Genomic DNA, 13529 nt, shown 5'->3' on the forward strand with positions numbered 1-13529 from the left:
TACAAATGGTTGGAGAAGTGGTCTTTAGCTGAGGTGAGGTTTGACGTGCTGCTTTTTCGTGAAAGTCAATTCATCTTCCATGATACCATAATGCCCGGGTGGAGTTGATAAACATGAGAGTCAAAAACCAAAGGCGCATGTCAAATAAGAGGCACACAATTCTTGATTTTTACAACCAGTACTTTCTTTTTTAGACATTCACTTTTTGATAGTAACCGGAAGGTGGAGACAAAGAGTAGATCTTTATTTAACATGTGTAAAACTGTGGAACAAAGAATCGTAATGGCTTTTTGACAGACAATGGAGATAGTACACAGCCACATCCAGCCAGTGCAGAGACCATGTGTACATCAAGTGATATGAGTTAGAAACATCATGAAAACCACAGTGACGGGTCCTCCGAATTCGGAAATTATTTGCAGGATATGATAAGTGTTTGTTTGGTCATAGGAACTGGCTGGAATGTTGAGATTCTTCGAACTGTCCTATTTTTCACTATTGTCTCAAGTCAGATGGCTTCAAACCTCCGTGACACTCGTCCCTCAACCGGTGCAGGCAAAATCGACAAGCTATCTGATGTAAGACAATGATTTCTGTCAGGCAGCTGGAAGGAAAAGCAGAAGGCCACACCAGAAGCCATTGCAGAACTTCACACCTTTCTACACAGAGATCATTGCACGCTTCTTCACAGCCTGCCTGTGATAAATATATATAAAGGTGAGAGTGCCTCCACATTATGTTGAATGTTGAAAAGCAAGTGAGGGAGCATTTGATCTATATGAAGAGGAAATTCATAATCCCTCAACATAAATACAATATCAAACCTAAAACTCTTGAAATAACCTTAAAAGCAGAGTTTAGGATCGTTCAGATCAGATCGGTTCGGATTCCTTCTGGCTCTGCAACAATGTTTTGAACATGTCCATCCATATTCCATATCCCTTCATGTGAGGTGTTAAGAGTAGCTATGGTTCCTGTTGTGATTATTTTCCGGTTTTTGACACAGTGTGGATGGCTTTGATCCACTCCTTCCTCTCCTCAGATGTAGCCGCTTGGAGAAAATAGTGTGTCTCGTCTGAAGTGATGATCTCAAAGAGATTCCCATCAACATCATACCTCTTGGCTGAGTCGAGAAAAGATGAAGAAGAAAAATGTTTTGAAGAACAAATTAAAAGAGAATTGCTGACAGGAAATGGCAATTACACTTCATAGGGCTAGTCACACTGAGCTAGAGTGGGACTTGGTTCAGTGTAACTCACCATCAGGAACAAACTCCACCGCTGTTATCACAGACCCTCGCAGGTGGATAGAGCCCAGAGGGTACTCATCACCCTACATTGAGAGTGAGGGTGGGGAAGGGAGAGAAATAGGGATTGAGGGGAAATAAAGAGCAGATTAGCGAGAGACAAAGACAGGACGGGGAAACATTATGGACATTGGAAAAGAGCGAAGTAAAGATAGAGAAAGATGTTTTTCATGTTATGTTCTTGAAAAATAATATCGAAATTGAAACAAATTTTGGTTGAGGTTCCACTCTCTAATCCTGTACCTTGGTGGGGTCGTAATAGTGAATATAAGCAGGATCGTTCCGGAGGATGAATTTCCGCACCTTCCAGTTTTTCCTCCGATGTCCCTAGGGTGAAAAAAAGAGAGCATGACGGGCAGTCTGCTCTTCTGATTCTGATCACTATCAGTTGTGAAAACAGCACCGACCACAGACATGGTGCTGTGGGGAAATTTCACTTCCTCCCTCATCGAAAGGCCCCATTTATAGACCTCCTACAGCCCTCTCACTTTCTACCAACTCTGGGGACAGCCGATGAAGCACCTTTTTTTTCGAAGAGTGTATGCATGTTTCAATCTCTTGTGAAAGAGAGAACTTAGCTGTAATTCTGAAAATGAAAGTGATGCTTACTGACAATAATATTTTGTGATCCATTTAATTAACTTAAGTATGTAATACAGCATCATTCAGTGCATCCCAAAATATCTGATCCGGTAATAATCACATTAGTTCATCAACTAAATATTTCATATCGATTTACACAGTGTTGTCAGTCTAACCTGTTTGAGTAAGCAGCCCTGTTTTACGATGTTACCCCTGAACTCCTCCTTCACAATCACGTCTTCATCACTGGAGTAGCCTTCACAGAAGAACCCACTGTCTGCCTGCAACACACCATACAATGTAAAGAAACATTAGGACACAGGATTATCTCATCTCATCGTCTCCTCTCATCCTCACTTAGAATACATTAAAGCTTTTACATACGTACGTTTATAACGACAGAAATGTTCAAACATCGCCTAGTCTGTGTGGTCTTCTAGCAATGACCACCATATCTTCAAATCTTCTAGCAAATATGGAAGAATATATAGACACTAAGCTACATGACTAACAAAAACAATCAGTCCATTCACTCACAAAGTAGTAGAGTGCATTTGGCTCATCGAGGACGGTGGACACTGTCCCTCCCTCGACCCCCTGTTTGGACACGTCCCCTGCGGGCTGTAAGAATCCTTCGTTCAGGAGTCCTGTAGCCAACATCAGAGCCTCAGGCCTGTTCCTGGCCTTGTCCTTAGAGATCAGCCAGTCCACCACCGTACCACCTGCATGAAGAAGAGAATCAAAGCTGGTAGGATCTATCGCAATGTAACTCAGTGAGTGAGACTCAATGGCTCAATAAGGCTCCCTTTAGTCTGACCTGGATAAATACAAATTAAAAGGACATCCACTGTCACCCAAGTCCCTATATGTATTACTGCACCTGTGAAGCAGTGATTGTAGACTCTTTTCTCCTTTTCCAGCTTCTGCTCTTTGACCCCATTCTCCTGGTCTCTCATTAGAATACATAGCTCACTGAGAAAAGGCAGACAACAAAGCAGACAATACTTAGAAAGTTATCAAGTGAATGATGGCTATAGTTCTGAAGACATGAATGCAGCTCCTGCAAGCGTATTGTGGCTCATGGGGGTGGGTAAGTAAGACAAGTCAGAGGTCCTACCTGAGGTTGATGGTATCGGGGAGGCGAATGGACCTCCGTGTCGACTTCCTGGCAAACTTTACACCCCCCTGCAGACAGGTGATGGCCCTCTTGATGTCCTTCACCCAGGACTCTCTCTCCTCCAGGTGGGTGGCCTGGAAGAAATGGTCCTGGTTCTTGGCCGTGCTGAGCTTAAAAACCAGCTTAAAGAAAAGGGCAATGTTATGTACATGTTTTATGTATGGGGGGGGGGGAATGTTTTTCATTGTACTTTAATTTTGTATGTTGCCAAAATTGTGAGGTCAGATCAGGAACTAGACTGTTTGGAGCACTACAGTAATGATAGACACTTGTACTTGTATTTAGTAGTGTCCGTACCGCCCTCTTGCTGAAGTCCTGACAGGGGCTGGTCAGAACAGCTCCCTTCAGTGGGATCATTCCTTTGGGGGCACTGTCTGCCTTTCTCTTGAAGAACTCCACACCATCATCAGACAACACCACCCACACCACCTTCCACGAATTCAACACTGTGCCCTGAACAATACAGAAAGAAATGTATATGTTGATACTCTCAATCAATCAGTCCCTATTCTACAGGTATTCTGTTACTACAGAACAAATACAATGCAGTTAGAAACACGTTAGAGAAGATGACATTGTTATTAAACAGGTATAATAGAAACATCATGTGAAGTGTTACCAAATGGACTTTTTTCCAAATTGACTTGCCTGAATGCTGGGCATAAAATGTATTTCATTTACACAATGCATGTATCAAATATTGAGGGCTGGGACGAGGGAATACATAAAACAGCACATATTAACCTCTGCATTTGAATGTAACTGCCTCTAGCAGTGTTTTGTTTTCAATCCCAACTTCCCCTACTCCATAAATGCAAATTAAGAATATTTTTTTCCCATAAGAAATGCTGTTCAGCATACAGATTTATGGGAAGTGAGTGAGTGAATGTTGCCTAATACATCCTCACAAAGAGGGATGTTACTTGAGAACAAATCTTAAGAAATAATAAGTAATATACACCAAAAATAACATATTCATCCATACAAATACCTAGTTTTATGTGAAATGTTGTTGTTGCAGTTTCCCTTCCCTTTACTGATTGTTGTTGTTCACCATAGAGAGTTCACCACAGAGCTATCACAGGCACTACTTATAGTTCTAAGAATATGTTCCAATGATACTGAACAACTGATAAATATTGGAGCGCATAAGAATATAGCTCAGGCAAAAGTTTATATGTGAAGAACAGTGTAGTACGTGACATGACAAAATCATGTTCTATTCATTTTTCTTTTGTAAGAATTACAAACAAAACAAAACATACACATACAAATGACAACATAAAGAGCCTCACAAACATCCACAACATCACCTCTGCCCAGACCCACATGCTCACATCCCAATCTCCAGCGCCCGCATTACTCTCTGCCACATGGCCTCAAACTGCCACATGGCCTCAAACTGCTCCATTTTGTTTTTCTCTGTCGCCCAAACACTTTCAGCATTTAGATAATAAAGCATTTGTGTTAATGATGAGGGATTTACATTTTAATAAAGCCAACTTTCTAACTCCGCCCATAGCATTCCCAGAAGGTATGGATTATTGAGTCATTGTTCATTTTACACTTAAGACATGACTCTGCCATTGTGCTGTAGAATTTGTGAACGTTGTCTCTTGTGTAATATATTCTATACAGTTGTTGATACTGGATTAAGCATATATTTTAGTTAACTGTCATTTTGTTAGTTATGTTCCAACATTCCCTCCATCTTGTGCCAATATCAGTTATTTTTAAGTCTTGGTTCCAATAGATATTTCTTTTTCTAAGAGACTGTCAGTTGAATATGCTCTCTGCAAGGTTTTGTATATCTCACCTATCATATGAATACACTTTTCTGACTCAAATACGATTCCCTCAAGATTTCTCTGATGTCCAAACGATTTCAAATCGGAATTACTTGATGTAAAACTTTGAAGTTGCATGTATTTAAAAATATCTACATTGGTCAGTCCAAAATTGTATTTGAATTTTGTCATGGAAATACGTGCATTTCCTGTTACCAAGACATTTACGGTTTCTATGCCTTTAGTCTTTCATGTGGACCAATTTATCGGTGAATTCTGAAAAGGTATCGTTCGTATTGGTAATTGGTAAAAGGTATTGTTCGTTATGGTAATGTTTTTGGTTCTTGTATAATACATTTCATTTTCTTCCATATTGTTATAGTGTTCTTAACTATGAAGTTGTTCATGTTGAAAAGATTATGGGGATGAGCATGCGCATCTTTAGTATGTACCCCTTGTTCCTTCACCCTGGGTGGTGGGTGTAGATACAATTCAAAGTCTGAAAGGTTGAAAAGCAGCCTCAGACTTAGAAAGATGCAAAACCTTCCGTTTTATTCCATGAGCTTTATTTTACCCATATAAAGTCTGTTATGACCAAGTATACTTTTTCAAAGAATATATTCAGTGGGGTCATTGGTATTGACGAGAATAATATAAAACCTTTGTAAGCTATGCAATTCTGAAGAGGTGTATTCTACCTGTAAGATTCATGGGAAGATTATTCCATCATCTTCTATTCATTTGGATTAATCCAGTGAGATTATGGGTTATCCGTCGTCATCTGACCACAGACTAAGAGTCTGTCTGTTTTGACGAGACCCATCATCTGTGTTAGTCATTTGTCAGGCCATGAGAAATAAAAAGTTATTTTCAGATAATGAGGTTTGTGGGTGAAACAGTTTTGTTGATATCTGCTCTCAGTCTCTAAATGTCTAAATTGAGCAAAGCGAACAAGTCTCAAGGCCAAATGGAAATAGTCCTAAAACTACTATACTAACCTTAGGTTTAATTTAAAGCACTTGACTGACAGCTCAAGTTGGACATGTAACTGGTCAAACATATTGCCAGCTGTCTTGATGTTGCTAAATCTTGTCACCGTCTCTATCGAAGGATCTTGCCCCTAACCCTCTCAAATGTGAGATAATCTATTGCATAGTAGCTAAACTGTCAACAGCACATTTACAATATTAAAGTCTGGCCCAAGTTAAACACAAAGACATACACTAATCAGTGTTATTTGACAGGAAGATATTTTCCTTTATCCCCCTTACCTTTTTGACCAGATATCCCTCTTTGATCTGTTTTGGCTCCATGACCTCTAGCTGCTGGTGTCTGTGTCTGAGTAACTGATGCAGACACAAGAGGAACACTCAACCCCCTCACATATGACCTACAGTGTTGTGTGCTCATAGAAATAGTGGAAGTTGAATTGGGTGTCTCACAATGCTAGCAGCTTGCTTGGCTTCCTCTTCCTGCTCAGTGGTAGTAAAATAAGGATGGCCACAATTGCTCATTTTCTTGGTCAAAGAGAGAATGCCTGTGTAAGTATTTGATATCAAACCTTAGTTGTCAGTAATTTGCATTTCAGTGTCAAGCATGCATACCACTAGACCAAAAAACTATAGTTTCCAGAAAGTGGGCACAGGCTGATTTTTTTTTTAGGTCTAGGCAAGGTTCCTCATGATGACGCAAGTCAACGACTTGCACAAACCCCACAAACCCCATGACCACCTTTCAATCACAAGCATTTCAGTCACCCACTTCAAAAACTTTTTCCATTCAGCTGCAGAAAAAGACAGACACAATTACGCAAGATAAGTCTAAGTCTGTCATGGCTTAATTGAAATCACTCACTCCAAACTCAATTTCGCAACAACAGAAGCTGTTCAAACAGCCCATTCTCATGGTATGGTGGACTGGGAGTTAGACACCAACTTAATTACACAAGTTAATTATCAGGGTAAACTCAAGTATGGATTTTATTTTCACATCAGTGTGTAGGCTAATTAATATATAATAGCCATATTGGGCCATCTGAAACCCCCGTCTGACTAATTATGTTAGAACTTTATGCTCTTCAGAGTTGTGTCGTTATCTTGGCAGGATGTGGTTTCACTTTACCCTTACCACAGTTTCTAAAGTGATGCCTCTTGTGCCTTGGCTCTCAGTTGAATTTACTTACTGAAAGATCTTCCTACAGAAGTCTACACAGAACTTGTAACTTAAATTTGACCACAGGACTAGACAAGGGTATTTGCTATCTCCAAAATTGGTTGCTTTACCATTCCACAAATGTTTACAAATATCTGAGGAAAGTACATTCATCTATCAGAGGTCCAGTAAGCTTTTAGTCAACTAAAGGGTTAGGTAGTAAAATTCCCTCTAGAGGACGCCACATACACACAAAAAAGGCAGGTTGACATTTATTGTCATGAATCTTGACCTGGAGGCAGAACTGAGCAATTTCTGCTAGATAGGCCAGCGGAAAGTCAAAATTGGCTATTTCATAAAAATGAATGAAAACAAAAAATAAGGTTAGGGTTAGGCATTATGGTTATCAGTGTGGTTAAGGCTAGGGTTAAGGTTAGGGTTAGGTTTAAAATCAGATTTTATAATTTTGTGGCTGTGCCAGCTAGTGACCACTCTGCAGAGCTGCCCCCAGGGCAAGATTCATGACAATAAATGCCAACCTGCATAAAAAAGCAAACACAACAGCATATTTGCAGAGCACTGACTGCATCATATTTTTCATTGTGCTCGGATAATTCAAGAAGGGACAAATAACAAAAGTGTCAAGGAGAAGCAGCAACAATATACAAATATAGAAGCAAAGCAGTTCATAAAATGCACAATGAGATGTAATACAAAAAGAGTGGCATCTGCTGGTGAAATGAGGAAGGATTGATGACAAACAAAGTGTTGAAATCACAAAACGAGAGAAAATAGTACGCTACTCCGAACACACACATGAACCTACAGAGTTGTTCCAATAAACAGCTGCTCTGTTTATAAGTCGCCTTTTGATTACCTACCATCCTGACTGTATAAGCCTGAAGGCCTTAGCTCCCTGGAACATCCTCTGTGTGGTTCATAATAAAGGCCAAGGAACAAAGGACATACTGTACATTCTGTGGGCTTAAATCACTCTTTACTTTAAATTAACATCAGGAGGGGTGATGTTGATGAGTTTATTTATGAATCTTGGGAGATTGAGTTTCATTAAGTGCCACCCTGAGACTCATTTCTCAGACGCAGTGATTGGAAAATGACCCTGGTCCCTGGCAATGGAATATTCATTCACTGGAAAACAAACCAGGGGCATACTGAGGACATTCAGTTCTAAATAGAAAGTTGGGCGTGACCACTGAAGGCTATACTCAATGCTTGTGGGTATGTTTATGTTTTGGGGGTTTGTGGAAGGAGTTCTTAGTGGCATTGTACTGTAGTGCCCTTCGAAGACAATGCCATTATGGTGGATTTGAAAATTAGACAAGTGAGTCAATTTATTTATTTTTTGTGTCCCCTTTCTCAACGGTGAGGTCCCAAAAGTTGATAGTTCTAGCGACTCAATATAACATGCTTGGTAAGAGAGGTGAAGCTGACTCATTTTGTTCATCTTCTCTGTGCCCCTTTCTTTCCCCCCCTCAATTTCCCTTCAATTTTGGCTGAAGCAGATAGACAGAAACAGAAGCTGTGAAGTGGAGGTATAGCATGTTGCACATGCAGCACATCCTGTGGTAGTGTTGCATTAGAGAACTGGTTCAAGTTGTCACCCTGCTGCGGGGGCGATGTGTTCAACTGAGGGTAATGTGTGGTAAACATGATGAAACCCCTTTTTCTCCTCCACACCTCCTTTGGAGTTGAGTGCTCATGAACTTCTATTTTTCAAATTGCAAATTTAATTCACAGTCCACAGTTGTTTGAACCTACATAACGGATGTGTTTTCCAAACAGTGAAGTGTGTCAGGGATCCAGTATGTGAAAGGTCATGCCATTTTAAGCTTGATTGATCCAAAAGTGTTCCAACTATGTTCATACAGTTACAAACTTATCAACTGATTTCTGCACAAGACGACGCATGCCCACCAGTCGGTCAATAAAAGCTTGAAAGGTTGCCACTTTTACGTCAACATGACATACTTTGGGAAAGCAATAATATACAGTATTGGCTGTTGATAACATTCTTATCAAAATGTGTTCATATTCCTGCAATTTAAGTCATGGACGAATCAGATATCGATTCCATTCAAATCACAGGCCTGTGATCAGAGCTGTGGATATAGAGGTCGTGCACTACATGTCACCGGGCTCTTTCTCAGCAGATTTGTCAGAACAAGAAAAGTCTAGAACCAGGAAACTATCAATTGATTTTTCCTCGCCAGTGCCGAAGCAAGGTAGTACCTTCTCGAGTCACCTCATTCAATTCCAATAATTTACAATATTGCACAAAAATATAATCAATTCAGGAACTCATGTTATCTAGCTACTGACTTCCGGCGCCTACAGAGATGGCCGCCCTGCTTCGCGTTCCTAGGAAACTATGCAGTGTTTTGTTTTTTTTACGTGTTATTTCATACATTGGTACCCCAGGTAATCTTAGGTTTTATTACATACAGTCGGGAGGCACTACTGGATATACAAGCAACGTCAACTCACCATCATTTCGACCAGGAATACGACTTTCCCAAAGCAGATCCTGTATTTTGCCCACCGTCCAGTCTCTTGACAACAAGGTTGATGAAATTCGAGAGAAGGGTTGCCTTCCAGAGAGACTGTAACGTGGTTTGCTTCATGGAAACATGGCTCACTCGAGACACGCTATCGGAGTCAGTACAGCCAGCTGGTTTCTTCGCGCATCGTGCCGACAGACACAAGCATCTTTCTGGTAAGAAGAAGGGCGGGGTGTATGCCTTATGATTAATGAGACATGGTGTAATCATTACAACGTACAGGAACTCAAGTCCTTCTGTTCACCTGACTTCCTCACAATCAAATGTCGACCTCAGGAGGCTGAAGAAATTTAGCTTGTCACCAAAAGCACTCACAAACCTTTACAGATGCACAATTGAGAGCATCCTGTCGGGCTGTATCACCGCCTGGTACGGCAACTGCTCCACCCACAACTGTAAGGCTCTCCAGAGGTTAGAGGTCTGCACAACGCATCACCGTTTACGTGTTGCTGTGCGTTTTGCTAACAACCTTACTTTGCTACCTGACAACTTTACGGTTTTTACTTTTTAATTACCGTTTATATTTTTGTTTTTTCCCTCAACTTTTTATTTTCATTCAACCTTTTCACTCCGGACGCTTTACCTGGACGTGGTTCGTCAGGACCTAAAACAGCCGAAGCTAGTAAGCTAGTAGTAACATTAGCCTTCTAAATGCAGTCGCTGTACTCATAATATACGGAGAACAATTGCCTTACGGCGAGGATAGCTGTGCTTCAAGCCCAGCTTTAGACGCAATCGTTAGGTAAGGGTAATTTCAGCATAGGAAAGGATGAAACAGCGTCTGTGCCACCAGTAAGTACAGATAGTAGTATAAATCCCCTTTACCCCATTAAGCAGCGAGTTGGAGTCAGAGGCCGAGCCTTCTCTTGTCTCTACTCCTCCTGTTACGGGGTCTGAGACACCGAAGCTTCCCACCATTAGCTCTGACAAATTGAAAACTCTAGTCATTGGCGACTCCATTACCTGCAGTATTAGACTTAAAACGAATCATCCAGCGATCATACACTGTTTACCAGCGGGCAGGGCTACCGACGTTAAGGCTAATCTGAAGATGGTGCTGGCTAAAGCTAAAACTGGCGAGTGTAGAGAGTATAGAGATATTGTTATCCACGTCGGCACCAACGATGTTAGGATGAAACAGTCAGAGATCACCAAGCGCAACATAGCTTCAGCGTGTAAATCAGCTAGAAAGATGTGTCGGCATCGAGTAATTGTCTCTGGCCCACTCCCAGTTAGGGGGAGTGATGAGCTCTACAGCAGTCTCACAACTCAATCGCTGGTTGAAAACTCTTTTCTGCCCCTCCCAAAAGATAGAATTTGAAGATAATTGGCCCTCTTTCTGGGACTCACCCACAAACAGGACCAATCCTTGTTACGGTGCGTGAATGAGGACCCAAAAGCGAATCAACTTAAACAGAGCTTCTTTAATTACCAAACATAGGTAGGCTCAGATGGACCGGCAGATTCCGACAGGACAGGACAAGGTTACAGCAAACATGACGGCAGTCTGGTTCAGGCATGAATGACACAAACAAACAAGAATCCGACAAGGACAGGAGCAGAAACAGAGAGAGATATAGGGACCTAATCAGAGGGAAAAAGGGAACAGGTGGGGAACGGGGTGAATGGGTAGTTAGAGGAGACAAGGGACAGCTGGGGGAAAGCGGGGGAGAAAAGGTAACCTAACACGACCAGCAGAGGGAGACAGGGTGAAGGGAAAGGACAGAGACAAGACAACATGACAGTACATGACAGTACCCCCCCACTCACCGAGCGCCTCCTGGCGCACTCGAGGAGGAAACCTGGCGGCAACGGAGGAAATCATCAATCAGCGCACGGTCCAGCACGTCCCGAGAGGGAACCCAACTCCTCTCCTCAGGACCGTACCCCTCCCAGTCAACTAGGTACTGATGACCACGGCCCCGAGGACGCATGTCCAAGATTTTACGGACCCTGTAGATAGGTGCGCCCTCGACAAGGATGGGGGGGGGGGGGGGAAGACGAGCGGGGGCGCGAAGAACGGGCTTAACACAGGAGACATGGAAGACCGGGTGGACGCGACGAAGATATCGCGGAAGAAGAAGTCGCACTGCGACAGGATTAATGACCTGAGAGATACGGAATGGACCAATGAACCGCGGGGTCAACTTGCGAGAAGCCGTCTTAAGGGGAAGGTTCTGAGTGGAGAGCCAAACTCTCTGACCGCGACAATATCTAGGGCTCTTCGTTCTACGCTTATTAGCAGCTCTCACAGTCTGCGCCCTATAACGGCAAAGTGCAGACCTGACCCTCTTCCAGGTGCGCTCGCAACGTTGGACAAAAGCCTGAGCGGAGGGGACGCTGGACTCGGCGAACTGAGATGAGAACAACGGAGGCTGGTACCCGAGGCTACTCTGAAAAGGAGATAGCCCGGTCGCAGACGAAGGAAGCGAGTTGTGGGCGTATTCTGCCCAGGGGAGCTGTTCTGACCAAGACGCAGGGTTGCGAAAAGAAAGACTGCGTAAGATGCGACCAATAGTCTGATTGGCCCGTTCTGCTTGACCGTTAGACTGGGGGTGAAAGCCGGAAGAGAGACTGACGGAAGCCCCAATCAAACGGCAAAACTCCCTCCAAAATTGAGACGTGAATTGCGGACCTCTGTCCGAAACGACGTCTGACGGAAGGCCATGAATTCTGAAAACATTCTCGATGATGATTTGTGCCGTCTCTTTAGCAGAAGGAAGCTTAGCAAGGGGAATGAAATGAGCCGCCTTAGAGAACCTATCGACAACCGTAAGAATAACAGTCTTCCCCGCTGACGAAGGCAGTCCGGTGACAAAATCTAAGGCGATGTGAGACCACGGTCGAGAGGGAATAGGAAGCGGCCTGAGACGGCCGGCAGGAGGAGAGTTACCGGACTTAGTCTGCGCGCAGACCGAACAAGCAGCCACGAAACGACGCGTGTCATGCTCCCGGGTGGGCCACCAGAAACGCTGGCGAATGGAAGCAAGCGTACCCCGAACGCCAGGGTGGCCGGCTAACTTGGCAGAGTGAGCCCACTGAAGAACGGCCAGACGAGTAGGAACGGGAACGAAAAGAAGGTTCCTAGGACAAGCGCGCGGCGACGGAGTTTGAGTGAGTGCTTGCTTTACCTGCCTCTCAATTCCCCAGACAGTCAACCCGACAACACGCCCCTCAGGGAGAATCCCCTCGGGGTCAGTGGAGGCTACTGAAGAACTGAAGAGACGAGACAAAGCATCAGGCTTGGTGTTCTTAGAGCCCGGACGATAAGAAATCACGAACTCGAAACGAGCGAAAAACAGCGCCCAACGCGCCTGACGCGCATTAAGTCGTTTGGCAGAACGGATGTACTCAAGGTTCCTATGGTCAGTCCAAACGACAAAAGGAACGGTCGCCCCCTCCAACCACTGTCGCCATTCGCCTAGGGCTAACCGGATGGCGAGCAGTTCGCGGTTACCCACATCATAGTTACGTTCCGACGGCGACAGGCGATGAGAAAAATACGCGCATGGGTGGACCTTGTCGTCAGAGAGGGAGCGCTGAGAAAGGATGGCTCCCACTCCCACCTCTGACGCGTCAACCTCGACAACGAACTGTCTAGAGACGTCAGGTGTAACAAGGATAGGAGCGGATGTAAAACGATTCTTGAGGAGATCAAAAGCTCCCTGGGCGGAAACGGACCACTTAAAGCACGTCTTGACAGAAGTAAGGGCTGTGAGAGGAGCTGCCACCTGACCGAAATTACGGATGAAACGACGATAGAAGTTCGCGAAGCCGAGAAAGCGCTGCAGCTCGACGCGTGACTTAGGGGCGGGCCAATCAATGACAGCTTGGACCTTAGCGGGATCCATCTTAATGCCTTCAGCGGAAATAACAGAACCGAGAAATGTGACGGAGGAGGCATGAAAAGTGCACTTCTCAGCCTTCACAAAAAGACAATTCTCTAA

The 13529-nt window shown here is 43.6% G+C and overlaps 1 protein-coding gene across 2 annotated transcripts; it reads right to left on the reverse strand.

The window, feature by feature from the left end:
• Positions 1-162: 162 nt before the first annotated feature.
• plek (pleckstrin) lies at positions 163-6575 on the reverse strand. Of its 2 annotated transcripts, none has more exons than XM_021611054.3 (9): positions 6124-6575; positions 3363-3518; positions 3006-3187; positions 2769-2860; positions 2426-2610; positions 2065-2169; positions 1550-1633; positions 1260-1332; positions 163-1123 (listed from the first exon to the last, which is right to left on the reverse strand). In XM_021611054.3, the coding sequence occupies exons 1-9, from the start codon at positions 6163-6165 to the stop codon at positions 984-986; spliced, it is 1059 nt and encodes a 352-aa protein (XP_021466729.1). In that variant the 5' UTR covers positions 6166-6575; the 3' UTR covers positions 163-983. The 2 variants fall into 2 exon arrangements, with proteins under 2 accessions (XP_021466729.1, XP_021466738.1); XM_021611063.3 differs by lacking the exon at positions 6124-6575 and adding an exon at positions 5551-5680.
• Between the last annotated feature and the right edge of the window lie 6954 nt (positions 6576-13529).

The sequence above is a fragment of the Oncorhynchus mykiss genome, chromosome 1 (genome assembly GCF_057628025.1).
Source record: "Oncorhynchus mykiss isolate SJ-2025 chromosome 1, ASM5762802v1, whole genome shotgun sequence".
NCBI classification, from domain to species: Eukaryota; Metazoa; Chordata; class Actinopteri; order Salmoniformes; family Salmonidae; genus Oncorhynchus; species Oncorhynchus mykiss.

What these genes read in the sequence shown, in the direction of transcription:
- plek (XM_021611054.3), bottom strand. Translation starts at nt 6,165, where the DNA reads ATGGAGCCAAAACAGATCAAAGAGGGATATCTGGTCAAAAAG. An exon ending in CTACAATCACTGCTTCACAG is followed by an intron (nt 2,611 to 2,768) that starts GTGCAGTAATAC and finishes TTCTTCATGCAG; the next exon opens with GTGGTACGGTGGTGGACTGG. An exon ending in CAAATGCACTCTACTACTTT is followed by an intron (nt 2,170 to 2,425) that starts GTGAGTGAATGG and finishes GGTGTGTTGCAG; the next exon opens with GCAGACAGTGGGTTCTTCTG.